General features: G+C 37.9%; 3 protein-coding genes across 5 annotated transcripts; all 3 read right to left on the bottom strand.

Moving 5' to 3' along the window:
* Window positions 1–1,160: 1,160 nt before the first annotated feature.
* On the bottom strand, window positions 1,161–3,022 carry LOC149948616 (uncharacterized). The gene has a single exon (XM_090173675.1). It carries the CDS (start codon window positions 2,921–2,923, stop codon window positions 1,670–1,672), a length of 1,254 nt encoding a protein of 417 aa, XP_090029801.1. The 5' UTR covers window positions 2,924–3,022; the 3' UTR covers window positions 1,161–1,669.
* Window positions 3,023–3,074: 52 nt separating this feature from the next.
* On the bottom strand, window positions 3,075–12,383 carry LOC149948615 (uncharacterized). The gene is made up of 8 exons (XM_090173674.1): window positions 12,127–12,383; window positions 11,963–12,055; window positions 7,386–7,621; window positions 7,273–7,324; window positions 5,310–5,454; window positions 4,943–5,007; window positions 3,573–4,838; window positions 3,075–3,148 (listed from the first exon to the last, which is right to left on the bottom strand). The coding sequence occupies exons 1-7, from the start codon at window positions 12,201–12,203 to the stop codon at window positions 3,614–3,616; spliced, it is 1,893 nt and encodes a 630-aa protein (XP_090029800.1). The 5' UTR covers window positions 12,204–12,383; the 3' UTR covers window positions 3,075–3,148; window positions 3,573–3,613.
* A 1,511-nt stretch (window positions 12,384–13,894) lies between these two features.
* Window positions 13,895–20,008, bottom strand: LOC149948614 (uncharacterized). 3 transcript variants are annotated; one of them, XM_090173670.1, is made up of 6 exons: window positions 19,760–20,008; window positions 17,305–17,864; window positions 17,171–17,230; window positions 16,865–17,093; window positions 15,279–16,781; window positions 13,895–13,964 (listed from the first exon to the last, which is right to left on the bottom strand). In XM_090173670.1, exons 2-6 carry the CDS (start codon window positions 17,768–17,770, stop codon window positions 13,955–13,957), a joined length of 2,268 nt encoding a protein of 755 aa, XP_090029796.1. In that variant the 5' UTR covers window positions 17,771–17,864; window positions 19,760–20,008; the 3' UTR covers window positions 13,895–13,954. The 3 variants fall into 3 exon arrangements, with proteins under 3 accessions (XP_090029796.1, XP_090029798.1, XP_090029797.1); XM_090173672.1 differs by having other exon boundaries at window positions 15,317–16,781; XM_090173671.1 differs by lacking the exon at window positions 19,760–20,008 and adding an exon at window positions 18,159–18,362.
* Window positions 20,009–22,225: the final 2,217 nt, after the last annotated feature.

Here is a 22,225-nt window from a genome sequence, read left to right as displayed (position 1 = left end):
ACGTTTTTATCGAAATATGGGCTAATAATAAACTATTTTGATATTTTAGCTTCAGTCACTCAATAATAATTTGCGAGTTGTATATTGGTTTATTCGGAAAGGTTAGTACCCTGTGTTATTAAATAATTTCAACAAATTTCATTTTCAAAATTATTTTTCCAACTAACAAAATGAAAAGTTGGATATAAGGAGGCTCTTTTAGGCCTCTGCCGTCTATTGAAAACTTTTTGTATGCATAGCAATGGAAACGTTAAAGAACCGTTACTTTTTTCTTCAAGCATAACATCTCGATAAAGACTATCAGGAACTTTCAGAGAAAGGTTATCATATCATTCAATATTAATTCGGAATTACATGTATATGACTGGGGACGGGGAGTTTTCTCAACAATCAATAACCATCTAAATTATTCGCACCCTTTTTTTACTAATTCGTGCGGTATAAGTTGGCATTACTGTGAACCCTGTTTGATTGCACTGATTTTAGTTTGATAAAAGTTTGGTTAACAGGGTCACTAAGTCCATAACAAGTAATTGATCGATTCAAACTAACCAATTTTATTTCTTTTTAAGTATTAATGTTTCTAATCTCCATAATACTTAATATCAAAAAAACTAAATTGGCCTTTGCCTTGGTTTTAAATGAGATAACGAACAACTCATTAATTCAAAGTTACATTTAAATTAATTAACTCATTTTAACATTATTTCCTTGTAGCTTCTTAAACTTGGTCTATATGAATGGCAAACTATACTTCGGCTACTGCCAAGGACTACCGAGTATTTTTTTTGTTTTTCGTATTTCAATCTTGGCAAAATGACTACAAGCTTGCATTAGACAGTTTCAGAAATTCATAAAAACTACCTTTAGAAACGTAAGGAGTGTTTAGAATAATTAATTTTGTATTCCGCTTAAATATTTTATAATTATTTATCTCAAGAGGCGTATGAGCTTCCTTGCCATCGAAATAATTTTATGGTATATCAAAATCCTAAGAATTCAACTTGAGAACGAGATAATTCTCGAGATATTTTGAATTCGATTAGCTAAAATTTTATTTATCAATGACAATTCTTAGTATTTTGACATACCTCAAAGAGCTACACAAAGCGTTATTTGGTCAACTTTGATAATGACGCGATATCGAAATTGGCTGTGTTTTGACTTTTTAGAGACTAGATTAGTCGTGTGAAGTAAACTTTACAGGATTTAACGAAAACTCGAAAATTAACAAATTTTAATTACCTAAGGGATGAGTTATAGAGATGAAGTATGGTTTTCAATCTGGCCACGTATGTTGCGAGTAGTAATAACCAACTTTTAACGCACGAACTTGACTACAATTATAATATTTGTCGAAACGTAATGTATATGTAAAACAGGTACGCATTTTCTTTACAAAAAAATCCAAAAAGATCATATTTTAGTAAATTATTTTGATATTATAGTATATCATTTATGTAGATATTTTAATTCGGAGAGAACGAATGAAAACAATTCGGAATTAGCTTTCACGAAAACTAGACGCTATATGAGATGATTTTAACAGTATCTTAATCACGGGATTTACATATCGTTAGAGCCCATTGGACTTGCCTTTTACAAAAATTATTTTGATCTCCTTTTTTATAAATCAGGGTCGTTCACTAATTATTATTTTTACACGTCGTTATTGTTTATTGTATGTCGGATGATAAGTGGGAACGCACGCCTTGCAATGAAAGGGTTTCTGGTCGTGCGACGTCGACGAAGATTGCAAATGAGCGGTGACAGGAGGTTGCATAGCCATTTGTTGGGGGGTTGGTTCTATCAAACTAGCTTCTTTGTGCATTCTTTTGCGGTGAAAATTACGCGACGAGGCTTGCGTGAAACGACGGAAACACAAATCGCAGACGTAGGGCTTCTCCTTCGAATGAACGCGATAATGGGCCTTCAAATAGTTCTTGAACGCGAACGTTTTCCCGCAAACTTCGCACGGCGGAGAGTTCTTCTTCGGTTGGTGCTGCGATTGCGACGATCCACCAGGGGGCGTCGGGTTGGCGCCGCCACCCGCGCCTGGCGCGTGCTGAGATGGCGCCACTGTTAACGGCCCGATTTCGATATTCTCTTGCTTGTGCGTTTTTTTGCGGTGTCGATTCCTCGAAGACGGTTGGCTGAACCTTTTGGGGCAAAGGTCGCAGCAGAATGGCTTCTCTTTGGTGTGAACGGTCTGATGCAATTTGATGTAATTTGTGAAGGCGAAAGTCTTTCCGCACACGTCGCAAGGAGGAGAGTGTTTACGGTTCGCGGCGGCTTCGTTCGGATTGTGACACTGATGGGGCCGCTCGTGATCGTGCGTGTGAGAGCCCGCCCGGTGGCCGGCCGCCGTCGCTTGCTGGAGCGAAGATGGATGCGGATGTTGTTGAGATTGAGAATGAGCGTGCTGCGCTTGTTGAAGATGCGAATGAGACGAAGGGCTGGTGGCTTGCGAATGAGCGTGGCTCTCGCTCGGACCGCGCGAATGCGCCATTTCACCTTGTTGCATATGACACGAAGAATGAACCTGGGAAACTACTTGCATCTGTTGTTGGGAATGATGGTGGGCCGCCGCCGCGGAGGAATTATTGTGGGTCCCCGCGGGACCCAATTCGCCGCGGTGAACTTTGCGTCGATGGCTGTTCTTGCTATTAAGCGAACCGAACGTTTTGTTGCAAATATCACAAGCGAAAGGTTTCTCTTTGGTGGTGTGCACCCATAAATGCGTTTTCAGGTCGCTGATGCGAGAGAACAGTTTCCCACACACTTCGCAACGACAGCAATTCATGTAATTCGGAGGAGTCGAGCGAATGTGTGCCCCGAGTTTGTCTTTCAAGGCGAAATTTTCCGTCCATACGCCGCACTGATACAAGTCTTGCGAAGAACCGATTCTCAAATGGGGATCCATTTGATTTATCTTTTAGTGTAAGCCGTACTTGTTAGTGGAACTAGCTTCCCCGTACCTAATATTATAACAATCGTCCGCTTTATCCGGGATCGGATCCAATTTTTCAACTCTGTATTTTTGAAAAAGCGCGCTACCAAATTTTTCTACACCACTGTACTGTTCCGGTATAGGACTATTGTATTTATCTTCAATTTGGTCGTTAGAGTGATCAGAGTTGAGAAAAACCTAAGAGAAAAAAAGACAACTTTTTAAGAATATTATCATTATTAAACAAACGCTAGTCTTTAAAATGACATAACACCACCACACTGTCCTCCTCAATGGAAAATAAAATCTCTAATCTTAGAAATAATTCTAAATATGGGATTTGTTTCAGTCCGATGTTTTGACAAATTGGCATATCGAAACGTTTCTCCACTACAGTTTAAAATAACTTGCAAAGATAAGGCACTATACAGATGGTGCTTTTGATGTTTTCCCAAATTCATTCCAAATACGTTACACAACACATGCTACAAGTTTCTTTTTTCTCTGGTAAACTAAACACGTCCACAAGGATTCAAAAATGCATAAAAAGAACCAAAAACTGCACAGGAAATTAGGAACTTTTCCCCTTTTACTTAGTTTTTAACCTAAGAGTAAGATTTACCTTAGTTTAAAGTCAAGTTTAACAGTTTTTAAGGTTATATTTCACAAGTAACCAAAGTTATTAGTGCAACCTTTACAAGGAAACCCTTTATCGCTGTGAATCGATACCGGATGAGGTTGCAAGCACAAGGCTAACGGTTGAGGTGTCGAAGCTTGAGGTATATGGTTCGACTGAGGTTGCGGTGTTCCAATGGATTGCCTGAGTTGTTCCTGTCGAAGTTGCTCTTGCCGAATTTGTTCCTGGCAAATACTGTCTTGCCTCAAATTGTCGTGGCTTAAACTTTCGTGCCTCAAGGTGCCCTGCCGTATAGACTCGTGTCTTAAATTGTCTTGTCTAATGGAGTCGAGCCGCAAAGTATCCTGTCTTAGAGACTCTAGCCTCAAATTCTCTTGTCTTATTGCCTCGTGGCTCAAATTGTCGGGCCTCAACGAGCCGTGTCGCAAATGATCCTGCCTCAAGGCTTCGTGCCTCAAGAGATCCCGCCTCAAATTTTCGTTTCTTAACGCTTCTTGCCTAAGATTTTCGTTTCTGATGTTATCAGCTCTCAAATTCTCGTTTAACAAGTTTTCGGGCGCCAAGTTCTCCGCTCGTAAATTGTCGGGGCTCAAATTGTCATGCCTCAAATTATCGGCTCTCAAATTTTCGTGCCTCAGATTTTCGGGAGTCAAACTTTCGTGCCTAAGATTATCGACTCGTAACCTGTCGAGTCTCAAATTATCCTGTCCACGATTTTCTCTATCCTGTTCCGATTGTGGTTGAGGGCTATTAACGGTTTGTCTAAGTTCCTGCCTGAGTTCTTGTCTAATTTCCTGTCGAAGTTCTTCCCTCAATTCCTGTCTTAATTGTTCCTGCCGTAATTCGTCCCTGAGGTCCAATCGGAGTTGTTCCTGTCTCAAGTGATCCTGGTTCAAATTGGGCAGATGGGAGCTCTGGGCAGAGTTGGGCGGCGCGTCCTTGTGGATCCTTCGTCGGTGGAAGTTGCGCGAACTGGCTTGGCTAAATGTTTTGTCGCAAAGGTCGCAGTTGTACGGTTTCTCTTTGGTGTGGACTCTCGCGTGCACCTCGAGGTAATTCTTAAAGGCGAAAGTTTTTCCGCAAACGTTGCAAGGAGGCGAGCTCTTACGCGGTTGGTTGTCGTGTTGGTGTTGGTGTTGGTGTTGTTGGTCGGAGGAGGAGATTGCCAGCTGCTGAGATTGGCTTTGATTCTGAATAAGAGGCGTGACAATGCTTACCTCTTTATGCACCTTCCGCAAATGAAAGTTTCGGCTGCGGGGGACAGACAGAGAAGAAAAAACAAGCACGCCAAAATTAGTACGCTTCTTCTGACAATTTTGGTTAATCCATCAATAAAAAATAAATATTTAATCGACCTTGAAACTTGAGTGAATGTTTTGAAACAGATATCGCACGAGTATGGTCGTTCCTTAGTGTGTACCTATAAAATAAGGTACAAACTTTCGCCGTCACACCATTGGTCTCAACAAACACTATACAAATGAATACACCACTTCAGTAAAGCTCTTTCCAGACGACGTTTACTAAATCGGGTTTTGACTCCATTTAGTAAACCAAAGTTACATTATATACCAAAATAAGCTTTCTTTAACTAAACTCAATATTATAAGCATCGCCTGAAAAGCGTTTAATACATATAATAGTAGCTACTATCTTAACTGCTCTAGGCGCCACATTAAATACTGAAATGACATATTTGAATAAAGATAAAATTTCACTCACTCGCATGTGAATATCAAGCAAGCTTTTGCATGGAAAAACCTTGCCACAAACGGCGCATGGGGGTCCTATTTTCGGGGGCAATTCTCCGAGAGCATTTTTTTCCCTGTGCATTTCTTTCCTGTGTCTATTGCGACTGCTGGGTTGGCTGAAACGAAACGACTGGCTCAGAGCTGGATGACACGAGTCAAAGGGAAGACCAGAGAACGATTTAAATAAAACAGAGTTGCCACAAGATTTCCAAATTCAAATTCCCTGTTTTCACTGACCATTTTTAGAGATTTTCCCTTTTTTTTTAAAGTCAAAGTTAAACAATTTTGAACTTCATATTTCACATTTATTCAAGGGCATATCATGGATTTGGGTGAATCTTAAAATGTGCACCTTCTTTTTTGAAAAAAAGTCACTCCCTTGAGACTTAAATAAATGATTGGCTTTGCACCCTTCCTTTCAAACTGGGGTTTCAACCCGGGCAACCCCTAAACCCTCCTTAATACGCTCTTGCTTTTATCCGATTTTAATGAAATTAATGCAGCTTAGAAATTAAATACAAAGGTGACTCTTAAAGTTATGTGTTACTTAAAAAATATTTTATCGTAACGTTTACAAACTTCGGTTTTTATGGATCATCTTCATAAAATGTAAGATAAATTTCAATTATCAGATATTTTTAGGCCTATTTTCCCTGGCCAGTGGCAACCCTGTAAAACAAATATTTCGATTCGACTTTATAGACTTAGTTTCCCGCCAAAAGCGGGCGACTCCATTTGCCTCACTAGGCGATTTATTTCTGCCTGATTTGGGATTTCGAAGAAGACTAACAAGAGAAACTTAAACCTATGACGTCATTTCACTCCTGTCCTGAGGCGGTGAATTGTTTGAGTTGGGGTAAAAAGGTTTTTCCAAAATGGCTACCTGTGGCTATTTTAGAAAATAAATTCTGGATAAGCGGACGATTTTATCAGTTTTATCTTTCAGTAGAAATAATAGCCAAATCCCCGGAACAGGGGAATAAAACGTTTTAGAGTAAAAAGAGTACACTTCTAGTCCTAGAACAGCCGAAAAGAAACCACTTTATAGCGCGATTCTTATTGCTTGTTCTGGGATTTCGGGGTAAAGTAAGAAGAGAAACCCTATTACGTCATTTTACTCCGATTCTAGGTGGTTTTTTTCGCTTGTTCTAGAACAAAAGGTGTACACCTTTTAAGCTAAATGAAACTTGCTTGTTTTGCAGTAGATAATCACTCTACACCGAGAACTATTCCACAAGGTCAGAGTTTAGGGGCTACACTTTTTACTCCTCCTCAAAAACAGGAGTTAAGAGAGCAAGCTGATAAATTCGTCTGTTTATCCATCATTTATCTGGTAAAATGACTGACTGTGCCCTTACTTTCTTTACTCCTGCTTTGGAGTAGGATTAAAAAAAGTAACCCCCAAAGACTTTGAGGAATAGTTCACGATGTTGAGTAATTATCTCCACCAGAACAAGCGAAGTTTAATTTAGCGTAAAAGGTGTACTCCTGTTGTGCCAGAACAAGCGAAATGTATCCGCAATTCTCTCTCACCTAGTAGTGATTTTATGGGGTAACTTCGGAAAATTCCTCCTTTTATTTAATAGAATTTTGCTAATCCTTTCTACCTTTTGATTATGAAGGGGCAATGGTCGACCATTTTGAAATATGTAAATACTAATTTATGGGTAAAATTTTTTAAACAAGTCATTATATACAGTGACATAAAGATTGATTCAGCTCACATTCCATATTTGAAAAATTTTCTGTTAACGTAGCTATATACCAAATGTCGACCTTCTGGCTGACCATATAGAAAATATTAAATAAAATTTTACTTTTCTCGTGGTAACTCAGTTAGAAACTATACTGTCTAGTACCAAACATCCATAGCAGTGTTGCCGGACATGGTTGGTCTATTTACTCGTTGAAATATGATCATTGGAAATAATCACCTGAATTTCTTGTGACACAAATCACAGCCATATGGCTTCTCCTTTGTGTGGACTGCAAATGAAGAAATTTAAGCGCGTAATTTTCGTACTCTATAAAACGACGTTGTATTTACCTGTCTGATGAATTTTAATGTAACTCTTGAAGGCAAAGGTTTTGCCGCAAACGTGGCACGGAGCGGAGTGTTTCCCTCTGTTATTGGACAGAGCAACTTGGCTATTGCTTTCGACTCGGACAGCGGGCAGAGCCACCGGCAACGACTGAACGCTGTGCGTCGAGGACAACGCGGGTGGCTGGCCCGCTTGATTCAAGGACTCTTCCTTATGAGTTCGACGAAAATGGTTGTTGCGACTGATTCGAGTGCCAAAGACAAAGAAATTCCACGTTATTCTCGGCGCAGTTCGAACAAGCTGATAAAATTAGCAAAGCGCAAGTGGTTCCTTCGAGGCTTATTTGCGCGATCCAACATTTTGCCATTGCTGGCCAACACGAGTCACAAACTGAGTCGCTCCGTGTGAATGGAGAAAACATTTCTACAACGTGTTAAGGCCTTTTCACACGAGCCAACTTTTTGATCCAACTAGATGAGTCAACTTGAGTTTAGTCAACTAGTTGGTTCGTGTGAATAAAAGTTCGAAGAGTTGATCCACCAAAAATGTACGTGAGAAAAAAATGGATCACTGATCCATTTTTGCTGACTCAGCATTTTGATTTAAAAAGTTGGCTCGTGTGAAAAGGACTTTAGTCACGCAAATGCTTTTGTTGGCCACGTTTTGAAGAAATCTGCTTTTTATGAAGGACAAGAGGGTGTGTTTTTGTTTGTTCGGGCAAGTGATGTTTCACAAAAACTACTTAAGGTAGAAATTTGAAATTTTTACATTTAAGTAAATACACCGGGAGACATTGATTGGTGAAATTTTATCGTTTTCTGAGAATATTTTCACACTTTTAGAAAAATTATTTTTTCACCACTAGGTGCTAGATCAATTTTGTAAATTGAGAATTTGTAGAGCATCATCTGAAACCTACGAATACCTTTGGGTCGATGGGAAAAAACCTCTTTTTCACTGCAAGCCAAAATTAACTTGTTTGATCCTGGAAAGCGATAGTCGCGCACTTCATTACGAAACATAGCTTACTTAGAAGTCTAAAATTTCCATCATTATTTTAGTTGCGACCGTTTTTCAACCTTTAAAAAACTTGTAAAAGGATTTTGAAACATCTAATTAGACCTAAATGGTTTAAAGTTCACGTGCATTTTTGGTATTTAAATGGAAGTCACTTTTTTTAAAGCAACTGTCGGCACTATCATTGCCACCGGTATTATGATAAGGAGCTAGTTATTAGAGATGGCAATGAATCTATCCGATTCTTCGAAAAAACGACTTTACTGGACAGCGTGGTGCCATCTATTAATGGCAAAGAAAGCTAAAATTCAAAATAGCGAAACAATAATGTCGTCAAAGCACCAGTTATAATTATATAATTAGACAATTTATACTCTACTTAATGGACTTTAAACTTAAATTATATATCCCGTATAAAATATATTGTTAAAAATTACTATAATTTAAGTTAATGACAAATTGACAAACGAGCGGGTACTTTAGGGTCAAAATGTAGCTTAAGCATTTTCTTTCGATTTCGACGCTAGCGACATCTGTTGAAAAAAGATCTACTTGACGTCGAGGCGACACTCGCTTTAACATCATCGAGATCGTCAATCTTTCGAATTATGGTTCGTTATTCAAGAACGGAGCGTACCAAAATTGTTGCCCTGTACTTTGGAGAATGTGGTCAAAATCCAAACAGAAAGCCGTCCCTAAATACAGTAAAGCAAGCTGTCAGTGACTTTCAACAGTTTGGTTATTTAGAACCTAGGTTTCGTGGATTTGGTCAGCCTAATTTTGACTATGGGAACACTGTTCTTGCATATTTTGACGCATACCCTCGAAGACGTTGCTCGACCGCGAGTGCCGATTTCGGTTACAATAAAAACCATGTTTGAAAAATTTTACGTAAATATAGGTAGCTTCACCAAGGACTGATCGATGGGTTTTTCCTAAGACGTTACCAAAGACTATATAATTGCTTGGCTTACTAGACAGGCGTGTTCCTAGGAAAAACCTGTTAACACCTCTGTAGCACTGTAAAAGCTGGATTAATATTTGGACCCGCGGCTAGAGGCGCCATTAGTAACACAGCTCAAGCTAGGGGAAAATTTTGACCAGCGTCGAGATGGAGCCACAATCGGTATGCAAGTTGAGACATAGAACACGCCTGTCTAGTAAGCGAAGTGTATATATAGTCTTTGGACGTTACGACTCTTACAACTGGCTACTCAATGCGATGAATGAGGATCCCCAATTTACGCGCCATGTTCTCTACGCCAACGAATGTTCTTTTTCTAGAGATGGACCTTTCAACCATCAAAATATTAACCTATGGCAAGACGATAGCCCTCACTGGTGATTCGAACATCATCACCAAGTTCTGTTCCAGCGCTTAAACGTTTTGGTGGACTTTTAGGAAATCGTTTGATTGGCCTCAAAATCTTAACGGCCAGAATTATTCGCGATTTTTACAGATGCAATCAACGACCTTCCTTTGGCTGAAAGCCGCCGAATTTGGTTTCTGCAAGATGGCGCTCCACCACATTATCACAGAGAGGTGACTGAATTCCTGAACAACGAATTTCCTCACAGATGGATCGGAAGAAATTTTCCAGTTCTTTGATTTGCAAGGTCTCCCGATCTGACAACGCTGAACTTTTTCCTATTGAAACGAGAGCCGAACTTCGCCGTAGAATTTAAATCACTTTTCAAGAAGTAACACCAGAAATGAGGATGGAGGTTAAATTGAACCAACGTGTTTGAAATAAATTATGGTATTTAATAAAACCCAAACTTTTTTTGAGCGTGCAAACTATTCTACGTGTGTGCATTTACATAATATTAAAACTAGTACAGGTTAGGTATTCCTAAATTGGAGGTTTCCGTCGATTCCCATGAGACCAAACAAGTTTATTTTCGATCACCCAACTCAAGTCGCGTTTTTCAGTTTTTTTCCATCGAACCAAAGGTATTAGTAGGTTTCAGATAAAGCTCTACAAATTCTCAATTTATAAAATTGATCTAGCACCTAGTGGTGAAAACAAATTTCAGAAAACGATGAAATTTCACCAATCAATGTCCCCCGGTGTATTTCAAATTTCTACCTGAAGTATTTTCGCACAAAATCACTTGTCCGAACAAAAAAAAAGCATCCCGTACAAAATTTTACGAAACTTTTCTTGCTCACATTAATTTATGTAAATTGGCATATTTTGTAGCAGAAAAGGTAGTTTTTTTAATTATGAGTAATTTTCTTTGACGGTGAGCGCGCAATCTCAACTAAAGAGGGTTTAAAACGATTTAGAACATCTTAGAAAATGAAAATAAAATCTGGTACCTGTCCAAGTTACGTTTAAATATAGTTTTCCAATAAGTTTAGAAAGTTAGCAATTTAATTTTTATTCGCGACCGAAATGAGTCTAGGTGGCGTAACGGCGCTAGCTTCTCCGAGGTACAGTGTTTCCACTTTGCGGCGAAAAAGGGCGTTTTCGGCGAAAACTGTCTTGGTGAGCACCAGAAATAGTAGTCCACTTACTGTGCCCCTAATGGCAACCCATTAAATTTTTTGGCAGAGATAAAATTTATCTAAAATGTTTTTTTTTATTTAAAAAACAAATAGTTACCTTTTGTAAAAAAATAAATATATTGCCTAATTCTAAGATTGGAAATAAAGAGAAGAAACATATGCAGTGACACTAAATCTATGGGGAGAAATTGTGGCGAAAACGGTGGCGAAAACAGCGGCGAAAATCGAAAACTGGTAAAATTGCCCCTAAAATAGGCGAAAATCTCGACCGCAGAGTGGAAACACTGCCGAGGTAGCGCCTATGATCTAGTGTCTGCTACAATCAAATTAAAGTCATAAGAACGTTTTTATTTATATACATTTATCAAAATATAAGAAAACGATGCAAAAATTGTATAATAATACAAATATCATTATTATACCAATAACGATGAGGAAAAACTAATAGCGTCTGCTTTAGCCGCTACCTATCTAGGTTTTCGGTCGCGAACAGTAAATTATATAAAATTTAGGCGTATTCACAGGAGTGAATTTTTTTTCCAAAACATGGTTGGTCAACCAGAATTGCTCTGTGCGATTTGGGTTTGTTTTTCTGAACAAGGTTAGCTCCGAATATTTAAATATAATTTTCGTAGATATCGTCTTGTTTACAAAATACTAATTAATATTATATACATTTATTAACGTAAATTGACATTTTGTAATAAATCAAACGCGTTGGCCACACGAACGCATTTTTTAGCCAATTTAGTCGGTTATTCTGACTGAGGCTTACCTTCAAATATTAAAATTTAATAATTTTCGTATACATCATTTGGACTGGACAAATTTTGAAGTAGGAGTATTTTGTTAAGAATAACTAGAAACTTCCGTCTTCTCAACAACTTCGGGTTGAAACGAGTTTTGCGAACAAAAGTCGAAAACTACGCTTACCAACAAAGTTGGCTCGTGTGAATAAGCCCTTTAGGTTTTGGTTGAAAATCACTGTTTCAAGTTTTTCTTTTAAGAGTGGTAGAAACACTGCCTTTAAGTGACATTGGTAGAAAAACATACCTATTGAGACAAGGAAAAGCTCTATGGCACAAATCGCAACTGTATGGTTTTTCTTGAGTGTGGACCCAAAGATGAGTTTTTAAATCATTTTCCCTGTACGAAACAACTCCAATATTTACAAAAATGACATTGGAAAACTGCGAGTAAAATCATGCGCAACCTACCGCGCGAAACGGCGCCAGCAAATTTCACAAGCGAAGGACTTTTCGTCAATGGAGACTCGATCATGAGTTTGCATCATTTTGCATAGAAGCCCCTCTCAATCACCAAAACCCATCGCGCGCATCCAATCCGAGAGCTCTTTTAATTTTCAAGCTAAAAGTAAACAATGTCTCTGTTACTTCCGTTTCTTCACAAATTGGCAAATATATTTAAGCGTTAAATCGTGTGAAAGAAATATGATCCAAATAACATTACCAGTTCGTTTTCGCGCAAGTCATTTTCTTTCGAAAGGATATTTAAACGGTTTTAGATAAAATATATAAATATCCAAGCAATTTAATGACTTGAAACTTAAATTCGGCTGGATACGGATTTTTACCTAAAAACAGACTTTTAAAAGGATTTAGCAGAGCTATCGTAGCCGAGTCTCGCAATCCGGAAACGTTGCGACTATTATAAAAAAAACAAGGTGTTTGCGATAATTTTTGTTAATTTTAGTTGCCTCGAAAATTAAAATTGAAGTTAAAAATAACTTCCTATTTTAGATGATTATAACTAAGTCTCAAAAGTAACTAGTAAATAAATCCTAGAAACAATTTAAATACACATTTTTTTTTTAGTTTATTTAACTGGAGTATACATTTCCAAGTAACGTGCTATGGTCTAAACTTTTCGGGTGCACAAAAACTAGCTGTTGTAACTGTACAATTATAATGGCTATTTTCAAAAAAGCGTCTGAAAACAATGAAAAACATGTACATTTTGTACAATACTGGCAAATAAACAAATTAAAATGAATTTTACGATATGCGATTTCTTTTACAAGTACAACATTAATATTTTTTTTAAGTTTTTTGTATTCTAAAAAAAATTAAATCTGGGACTCTAAAATAACTTTAAATGAAACCCGAAAAAACTTGTCGTTTCTGCTTTAATTTATATACTGGGATGGGTACTTTATTTTACTATCAACATCGACGCGTATAACTTATAAAACCCCAAAAAGAAAATAAAAAACAGCATTTTTATTTTGACATTGACGTAACTTTGAAATGCTGTGTACGTTTTTTTACATCTAAGGGATAAACTAGGAAAATGTTTTATAAAGGGTTGAAAAATTTGTAATTGAACTCCATATCGGACAGAAGATAACCGAAAAATTAGTTTCCATTTTCGTTTTCGCTAATAACCAGACTTTCTCAGTCGTCATAAACAACAATTTTTCCTAAAACAGTCAATAGAATATTCTTAATTTTTTAAGAACCTTTTCTTTTAAACAACGCTAAATATACGCTTAAAGACTTTTTTACGTATGCTTTTACATGATTTAACCCGCATACTGTAGAAGTTTTATTTCTTTGAAGTACGAAAAAACTATAATTGACCTTGGCCTAAATGTAACATTGATAGTAAATCAAAACACAAGGGCCTTTTGAAGTTTTTTCCTTACACAGTTTTGGATGCTTCTGGGGGGAAGAATTTATAATGGGAGATTTTAGGGGGTAAACAAAGAAGAATTTGTAGACGTTTGTCCTGGAAATGAAACTGGATAAACGGACATAAAACGGATAGCGGGAAGGAAAATGGTATATTAATAATTATAGCTATAAGACTTGATTTTACGAATAAACCTGAGCATTGTTTTGAAATATTTCTTTTGATAACTCGGGTACGATAGTAGACAAAGCGCAAATACATATATTTACGTATTCACCACAAAAAATTTGATAATTATAATAGTAATAAGCATTTTTTTAAGAACATCCCCCATTTTTTTTATGTCCAAGAATTTATTTTTGCATAGAGGGCCCCCTGCCTGTCATCTCAGTGTCAAGCTTCCCTGAAAAATAAAAAAGTTCTAATTGTAAACAAAAATTAAAAATAAAAATTAAAAAAGAAAATGTATGTCAAGTAAAAAGTATAACCTAAGGTCAATATATATATATATATTTCCATGCAACTGCCTTAAATGCCTGACTTTAAACTGACATGGCCAACACAAAATCATTCACACACTCGTATAACGTAACCCTCGACTTGACCGTGCGATAATTGTACACCACCGTGGTAATAAATTTATATATAGTAACGCGAATATTTAGAAATTTTAATTTGTCAATCAAAAATTTAAATAGCGCATTTGTACAGTATATCGCGCGATCAAATAACGATGATTTGTTTGAAAAAGTAAAAAAACCTCAAATTTCGTAAAAAGCGCCTGCCAAAATTTATATTCGTTTCAACAAATGTTAAGAGCCAAAAAGCTTAGTCACGAAGCTGTTAGCCAAATAACTAAAAGTTATTTTCACGATACAGTTACTTCAACAAATAATAAATTAAGTTCTTGCATAAATTTTGTAATTTTTTTCAAACTTCGCTAACTGTATCTTGAAAAAAACGTTAATAAGCTACTGCATATATAGAGCAACCAGGAATTTCAACTAAAACACATATAACTAAAATAAATTTTGAGGTAGGATATTTATTTAGGCTACATTTTGCTTTAATTTTTAACAAGGATGGGGAACAAAACGCATGCTACTAATATAGCCTACATTTTCAGCACCATTATATTAAAAAGAGGTACATGGAAGAGGTACTTTGTTTAGCTCGATACATTCCACATATGGACTAAATTAATCCACAACATGATCAAAATGTTTATTTTAACCACACAGCTTTTAACGCATTGCCAACTTCTACTCTACGAGGCAAAAACTTAACAAAAAGCGACTAAAGACTATAAACTTAAAAATGTGACGCTGCATAATTTCTCATTCGTAGATTATATCTTGTAAACATGTTAGTATAAAATTAATACCTTTTCGAGAAAGATATATAGCACAAATTAAAGAGAAGAAAAAAGTATTAAAGTTTTTTTTGAAAAAAAAAAGACCCAAACGTTTGTATAAATTTGCATAATTACTAGTCAAATCGCAGTTTATTTTTTTTTAAAAATTCGGAATTGTACCTGATGATAGGTATTGTATATATAATATATATTTTACGTATCATCATTTTACGACGCCCCGCAAAATGAAGGGGAAAAAAGCTCAAGTTGGGCACATTGACTAGTTTTGGAAGGTTTTTTATAAATTCGTTTTTATTAAATCATTAAGCCTATTTGTAGTGTGTAAAACTACCCGAAGCGCACATTTTACAATGGAAGTTCTTGTCACTGGCGTCGCCTACCAATGACTGGCTTTGTTGAGAAGGGGATGTGGCTTGTTGAACTTGTTGTAGAACGTGCGAGTGTTGCAAATTCTGTTGTTGCGGCGGTGGTGGTGGTGGTTGTGGTTGTGTGCCGGGTGAAGGGGAGGTTGCTTGCTGAACCGGATGAAGGGCGTGCGTGTGTTGCAGATTCTGTTGCTGCTGTTGGGTGGGAGACGGAGATGATTTGGCCGTTTGTTGCGATAATGGGGACAGTTGCGGTTGCAAGGAAGGCGCTTGTTGCTGCTGAGGGGACAGAGGAGACTGGCCACGATGTTGATGAGAGATTTGACACTGATGCTGAAGCTGGGCTTGTTGCGATAAGGGGGACAGAGGAGACTGTTGTTGTTTCAATTGACTCTGAGCCTGCTGCGACGTTTGACCTTGTTGCTGGGCCAACTGCCGCGATAGCTGAGGTTGTTGCTGGACTAGACCTTGTTGATGTTGCGGCACTTGCGCTTGTTGCGGGTGCTGCTGGGATACCTGCGATTGCGGTTGATGTTGCTGCGTAATCTGGGTTATTCGCGATTGCTGTTGGTGCTGGGACACCTGCGATTGTTGTTGCGTCAATTGCGTTTGCTGTTGGTGTTGAGTCACCTGCGTTTGCGGTTGTTGGGGTGATTGCGACTGAGTAAGCTGAGATTGCAACTGTTGGGCGAGATGCATTTGTTGCTTTTGGTGTTCGGGCAATTGGGCTTGCTGCTGCTGCTGCTGGGTTGATTGTGACTGAGTAAGCTGAGATTGCAACTGTTGGGCGAGATGCATTTGTTGCTTTTGGTGTTCGGGCAATTGGACTTGCTGTTGGAGGGGAGTCGAGGGTGGCGCTGGAAGAGCCAAAGGTTGTGGCAAACTACTTTGCGAGGAAGATGAATTCTGGCTGTTCGGAGAGGCAATCTGCTCCTTGTGGATTTTCCTTCGATGGAAGTTTCTCGATGAAACTTGCGTGAAAGTTTTAAAACAAAGGTCGCAGCTATATGGTCTCTCTTTGGTGTGCACTCTCATGTGGATCTCCATCAGACTCTTGCAAGGGAACCTCTTGCCGCAAACGCCGCACTCGGGCACCAATTTCCCGCCGCTTTCCACCAGAGTGGTTTGTTTGAGAGTCAACTGCTGTTGTTCTTGCTGCTGCTGTTGCTGTTCAGACGGAGGAGGTATTAGGCTTAAGATTAAGTCCTTATGCATTTTCCTTCGGTGAAAGTTTCGGGAAGAAACTTGAGTGAACGTTTTGTAGCAGATTTCGCACGAATAGGGTCTCTCTTTCGTGTGCACGCGGGTGTGTATTTCTAAGAGACTCTTGCACGGGAAGCGTTTGCAACACACCGCGCACGCCGGTCCGACGTTCCTGGTGAGGACGCCGATGGCTCTCCTGGTCCCAGGAGGGCCTTCTCCGGGCGGCAGCGGCGTTTCGCCGTCTTTGTGCATTTCTTTCAAATGCCTATTCCGTGAGCTATTATAAATTCAAGACATTGTATGGATCGTTTTCGAGACTAACAAAACTTTACATCGAATCGGCGACAAAACAAATTTTACCTTGCTTGGGTGAATCTTTTATGGCACAAATCGCAGGCATAGGGTTTCTCTTTGGTTTCCGGGACGGGATGGACTTCGTACAGAGCCCCTCGAGACGACGGGAACTGCTTCCCCAACACGTCAAACTGCGAGACCATTTTTTCGGAGCCGTCGCTAATGGCCAACTGCGAGCCATTAGGCGGGTCCGTCCCTTCTTTGTGCATTTCTTTTCGATGTCTATTGCGACTACCTGCGGAGGAGGAGTGGGGCTCTAGTTTACTTCAATTCCTGTTTCTCGTATAGAGCTACTAATATTTAAAACCTTACTGGCTTGGCTGAACGTTTTATGGCACAAGTCGCAAATATATGGTTTCTCTTTAGTGTGGACTAAAATTTGGGACTCAAAATTACCTGCTTGTTGGTATGACGATTCGCGTTCGTTAAATTTCGTTTCGTTTTACCTGTTTGGTGAATTTTCACGTAATATTTAAATGCGAATGTCTTGCCGCATATATCGCAAGGAGGAGAATTTTTCCGCAAAGACGAGTCGGCATTCGTCGACACGGACAGTTGTTGTTGGCTAGCGGCCACGGACAGTTGTTGGGAGGTGGCGAGTCGCTGCTGCTGCTGCTGGGAGCCGAGAACCTGAAGCGGCTGTTGTTGTTGAGGAGAGGGTGCGTGCGCCGACGAGGAAGAGACGACGGCCAGCGAGACCACATCCTTGTGGGTTCTTTTGAAGTGGCTATCGCGAGTGGCCGCGCACGGGAAGGCTCGGTGGCACAGGTCGCAACTATACGGCTTTTCCTGAGTTTGAGTGTGCACCCACAGGTGAGTTTTCAAATCGTTCTCTCGCGCAAACCTCCGCCAGCAAATTTCGCACGCGAATGATTTCTCGTCGATGGACACCCTCTCATGGGCTTGCATCATCTTTTCATCTCCCAAATATTAATCTAAATTATTTTAATTCGATTTTGGTTTGTATTTTATTAATATCGTTTCGATTCGGGGTCCATATTCATACCTATAAACATAAAGAGAACGTTTTCAGGGGTGCGACACGCAAAGAAGCGACAAAAATGGATGCACGCATTCGCTAAAACTTACAAGTCTTTTCGAACTACTATTATATAGATATATATATATATATATATTATTTTAATTAAATTAATAGCGCCGAACAAAAAGATACGCGGCTTGCAAGTTTTAACAAATACAAAAAATACGAGTTTCTTGCGGGGGTTTTCACGGTTAAAAGCTTCGAAGTGTGCCTCCGCAAAGAAACTCTCGGAATGTGAAAATGTCATTTTAGGCATACCAGCAAAGTTTTTTTATAAGCTCTCTCCAAAGCGTAGAATGTTGATGGGCTCCGTACATGATTATTGTTTTTCAAGATCTGGTTCGGAAGCGTCTCAGCGGGTATTTTTGCTCTTATATTCACCGAAAGGAACCGCCCGATTTATATTTTAAACGAAATCTTTCTCGACTAAAAAAAAGAATCAATTTCTTGTTTTTCGAGATATTTTACGACTATTTGATTTTATTTCCTCAGTTTGGCCTATTAATAAATCCGTATAAAAGTTTGAGGGGGAGAAATTAAAAAAAAATACCATACAACATGCATGCAATAATGTAATAATTTTAATAACATTCCCAAGATGGACTTAAAACCAGACATGCATGGCATGAACGGAGCCCATACAAGTCTGTTGCAAAATCACTGGTGTTTGTTTTTGCTGGACTACAGGCCACGATATCTATTCGCTAAAGGAATAACCAAATTCACCCGAAACAAAAATGGGGCTAGAATACACCAACTACCAATTTACCGAACCAAATAGCCAAAAATAACACATTGAAATGCGAGGCAATGAATTAGATCCCCAGAATTTCACCGAGATAAACACTGATACCCATTTCAAACACCGAATTTCAATTGGTACGAAATGAAATGTTGTTAGTTTCGGTGACCAAATAAATTAGTGGTTCAGTCCAATAGCGAATAGATGATATGAAAGAGAGAGAGAGAGAGAGAGAGAGAGAGAGAGAGAGAGAGAGAGAAAAATCCACCACAAATAAAAATCTTCAGCTAATTACCCAATGCGAGTCTCATTAAAAAGTTCAAGACAATAGATTTGCAGTGGGTAACTAGCTTACAAACCACAGCTTTGACGAAAAGGGAGTGAAAAATAACGGTAAAAATAACTACAGTTCTTTCGGAAACTTTTTTTAATAAAAAGTTGTGCGAAAGTTAATTTGTGAATAAACCAGAAACAGTAATAAATTTAGTACCAAATTACCATATATTTTGTTTATTCGAAACTATGACGAATCATGCAAATTTAATTTGAAAATTTCAAGTAAAACATGATGAGATGGTAAATAAAATAAATTAAGGATTTTCAATTCTGAATGGACACGAATGTAGGTGCAAGGCATAGTTATGAGGATTCTTAGATAAATTTAAATTGCGTGTATCTAATTTGGTGGTCTAGTTACTGACTGTGCAGCTAACCACCTAATAAATAACCGGAAAGCATCTGCACTACTTCAAATGACACTACAACACTTTATCTGAAGTTTTGGATGGTGGGGGGGGGGGGGAGAATTGGTACAATATGAAGGAAGCTGCGTAAACATAGGAAAAGTAAAAGTAATGCATTTAAAAATTAAAGCAAAATATAATTTTTTTTAACAATAAAACATATTGCTAAAATTGTAATTGCTAAAGCTAAACCAATTGCGACAATGATACCTTGAACCAAGCCATAATACATTTACATAATCTACTCTCGATATAATTAAGAAACCATATTGCTATAATGGCCTCTTAAATAAAAAATAAGCCTACAAACCAAAATTTCTAAATAAAGAAATGTAGGCATATGATAGAAAGTCAAAACAAAATCCAAGACTTACCAGTATCTTCAACGTTATACAGTCCTAAAGCGCAGCCAATAATCACCATAGTTCACTTGGAAAATGACAAATAAAAACGTTCCCGAAAAAGTTTTGTCACTCAAAAAAAACCTTCGAATGTGGAAGTTGAATGCGAGAAAAATGCGAATTATAGTTTTTGGTTTTTGTTATAACAGTTCACGCAGCTTATCTAAATGATTGGTAATCCAATTGTCCAAGTTCGTTGCCCGTGAAGGGAAGTGCTTCGCAAATATTTACTTGGCTTTCAACTTTTTCTTGGGGGGTCGTTTCGGGGTCTCTTCGGGAGAAAGGTCACCACCTTCTTCACCGTTATGGACAGTCGAGTTTTTGTTGTGTACCCACAAGAAATGATCCTCCAAGTATTGCTCGCAAGAGAAGCTGCTGTCGCACAAGTCACAGAGGAAAGTGTCCTCTTCCTGTTCGTCCGAAGAAACGTCACCGGAATCTGGAAGATCAACACCTTTGTGCATGCCACGCCGATGGCGGTTGCGGCTTCCAATTTGGCTGAAAGTACGATCGCACAACTCGCACGGGTATAATTTCTTCTTATTATGAGTTTTTGAATGGGCTAAAAAAAAATAAAATTTAACAATAAAATTTCATAAAGTACGCAAAAAAATTATCTTACGAAGTAAAACCAAAATTACAATAAAAAAATGTGTCATGCGCAAATGCTAATACTAATAATATTAAAATAGATCCCAATGGAAGTAATTTAATTTCTCTTCTAACTATTAAGACATATGCACAGTAAGTCCTACAATCAGCAATTGCAAGGAACTATCGAATTTAAAACAACCCTAAAATTTAAATATTGGATTTAGATGACCTTAATTTTTAAGGAATTTTTTATAAAATTTGGTACAAAAAATTTCACTTTTAAATTGACTAATTTGGAATGAATATGGAGAATAAAATTAAAATGAACATTAGTTAAGTAGAAACTGACCTTTAAGTCTGTCCAACGAAGCAAACTTTTTATTGCAAATTTTACACTGTGGAACTCCTTTCTTTGGCGATTCTTCAGCCCCCTTCTTGCTCTTTTTCTTGCTCTTCTGACTTTTCTTCTTGCTAGTGGCTTCTCCGGCTTCGTCCTCTGACGAGGAACGTTCGCTACTACTGTCGTCTCGTTGACCTCCTACTGATGACGGCACTGGCAAACCATCCTTATGCTTTTCATTCCTGTGGTTGTTTCGCCTCGAAGCGCGAGTAAATGTCCTATCGCAGAGATCGCAAGAATAGGGTTTTCCTTTGGCGTGGGTCCACAAATGAGTCTTTAAATCATTTTCTCGAGCAAAGCGCTTGCCACAAACTTCGCACTTGCAGTTGCTAACGTTGTGATTGATTCTCAAGTGGGTTTCCAAACTTTCTCGATCTCCGAATCCTTTCCCGCAAACACTGCACTTATGCGGTTTCTTGGGAGGTTTTTGCTTTAGAGCTGATTCCATTGGCTTCTACTTATTGCTCTTTCATGAGCTAGCATCATGCTGTGTCCAACACTTATTCAGATGGTATCACGGCCAATTTCATGTATGATCTGAAAAATCAAAATTAAAATGATAAACGGAAAATGTATTGATAATAGTGTTGAGTGTCAATAATTTCCTCTAAATTGTCTTAACAAGATGATATATTTCCTCCAAGAATACATTCATAAAACTACCCAAATATTGTTAAAAAAAATTTTCAAATAAGCATTACAAGCACCCTAAGTAAATAAGTAAAATTCCATAATGATAATCTTTTCATAAGTATGGTGTTTCTTAGATACTTGAGAAAAATTATAATTCCAATTTCCCACATCATAGAAATGTTTCAAGTATATATTGAAACCTCTCAAATAAGTTACCATAAATGTATGAGAGGGGTAATCGAAACATTAATCTCCCAAAGTAAAAAAATTTATACTATGTATTATTTCTTACTCTAAACCAATATAATAATAGCCAAAGCCAAAACCTCAATTGAACTTGACCAATTACAAGCAACTACCATATTAGTAGCATTAATTTGAATTAGTTATCTTCCATAATGTTTATAAAAACTGCAGTAGTTTAGTTTGTGATTTTAGCTTGGGAACCATGAAGTACATTAATACAATACCTAAAAACTGAAATTTATTAAAGTTAAATTTCCTTGTATCGGACTTAAAAGAAGAAATGTTTATCATAACCATAAACAGAAAACCTTAACCGATTTCAATAAAATTTTGAACATAATCAACAGCTATCCTGGTAGAAGGTCATGATGAAGCTTAAATTTTAAAACTGAACCCCTAACCTAGGATATAAGTGGTAACAGGTTATACTGAATAAGGGTATAGCTAGTAAAATTCAATGTTACTTGACACTAAGAGAAATGAAGAATGATTGTCTTCTAACCTTTGTAGTCTTAACTGGTATGATTTATTCTTATCAAATATAATTTAACCAGATGTTAAGATTG

Source organism: Leiobunum rupestre, chromosome 4, assembly GCF_980474605.1.
Source record: "Leiobunum rupestre chromosome 4, qqLeiRupe1.1.hap1, whole genome shotgun sequence".
NCBI classification, from domain to species: Eukaryota; Metazoa; Arthropoda; class Arachnida; order Opiliones; family Sclerosomatidae; genus Leiobunum; species Leiobunum rupestre.
Note: the sequence above shows the minus strand (reverse complement) of the source record. Positions and strands in the feature narration are given on the sequence as shown.

Coding starts and splice junctions, on each gene's coding strand:
- LOC149948616 (XM_090173675.1), bottom strand. CDS start 2,923: ATGGATCCCCATTTGAGAATCGGTTCTTCGCAAGACTTGTATCAGTGC.
- LOC149948614 (XM_090173670.1), bottom strand. CDS start 17,770: ATGATGCAAGCCCATGAGAGGGTGTCCATCGACGAGAAATCATTCGCG. Junction 17,094..17,170: donor TAAAACGTTCAGCCAAGCCA/GTAAGGTTTTAA, acceptor CCTCCTCCGCAG/GTAGTCGCAATAGACATCGA. Junction 16,782..16,864: donor AAAAGATTCACCCAAGCAAG/GTAAAATTTGTT, acceptor AATTTATAATAG/CTCACGGAATAGGCATTTGA.
- LOC149948615 (XM_090173674.1), bottom strand. CDS start 12,203: ATGATGCAAACTCATGATCGAGTCTCCATTGACGAAAAGTCCTTCGCT. Junction 12,056..12,126: donor TGCTGGCGCCGTTTCGCGCG/GTAGGTTGCGCA, acceptor TGTTTCGTACAG/GGAAAATGATTTAAAAACTC. Junction 5,455..7,272: donor TTGTGTCACAAGAAATTCAG/GTGATTATTTCC, acceptor GTTTCGTTTCAG/CCAACCCAGCAGTCGCAATA.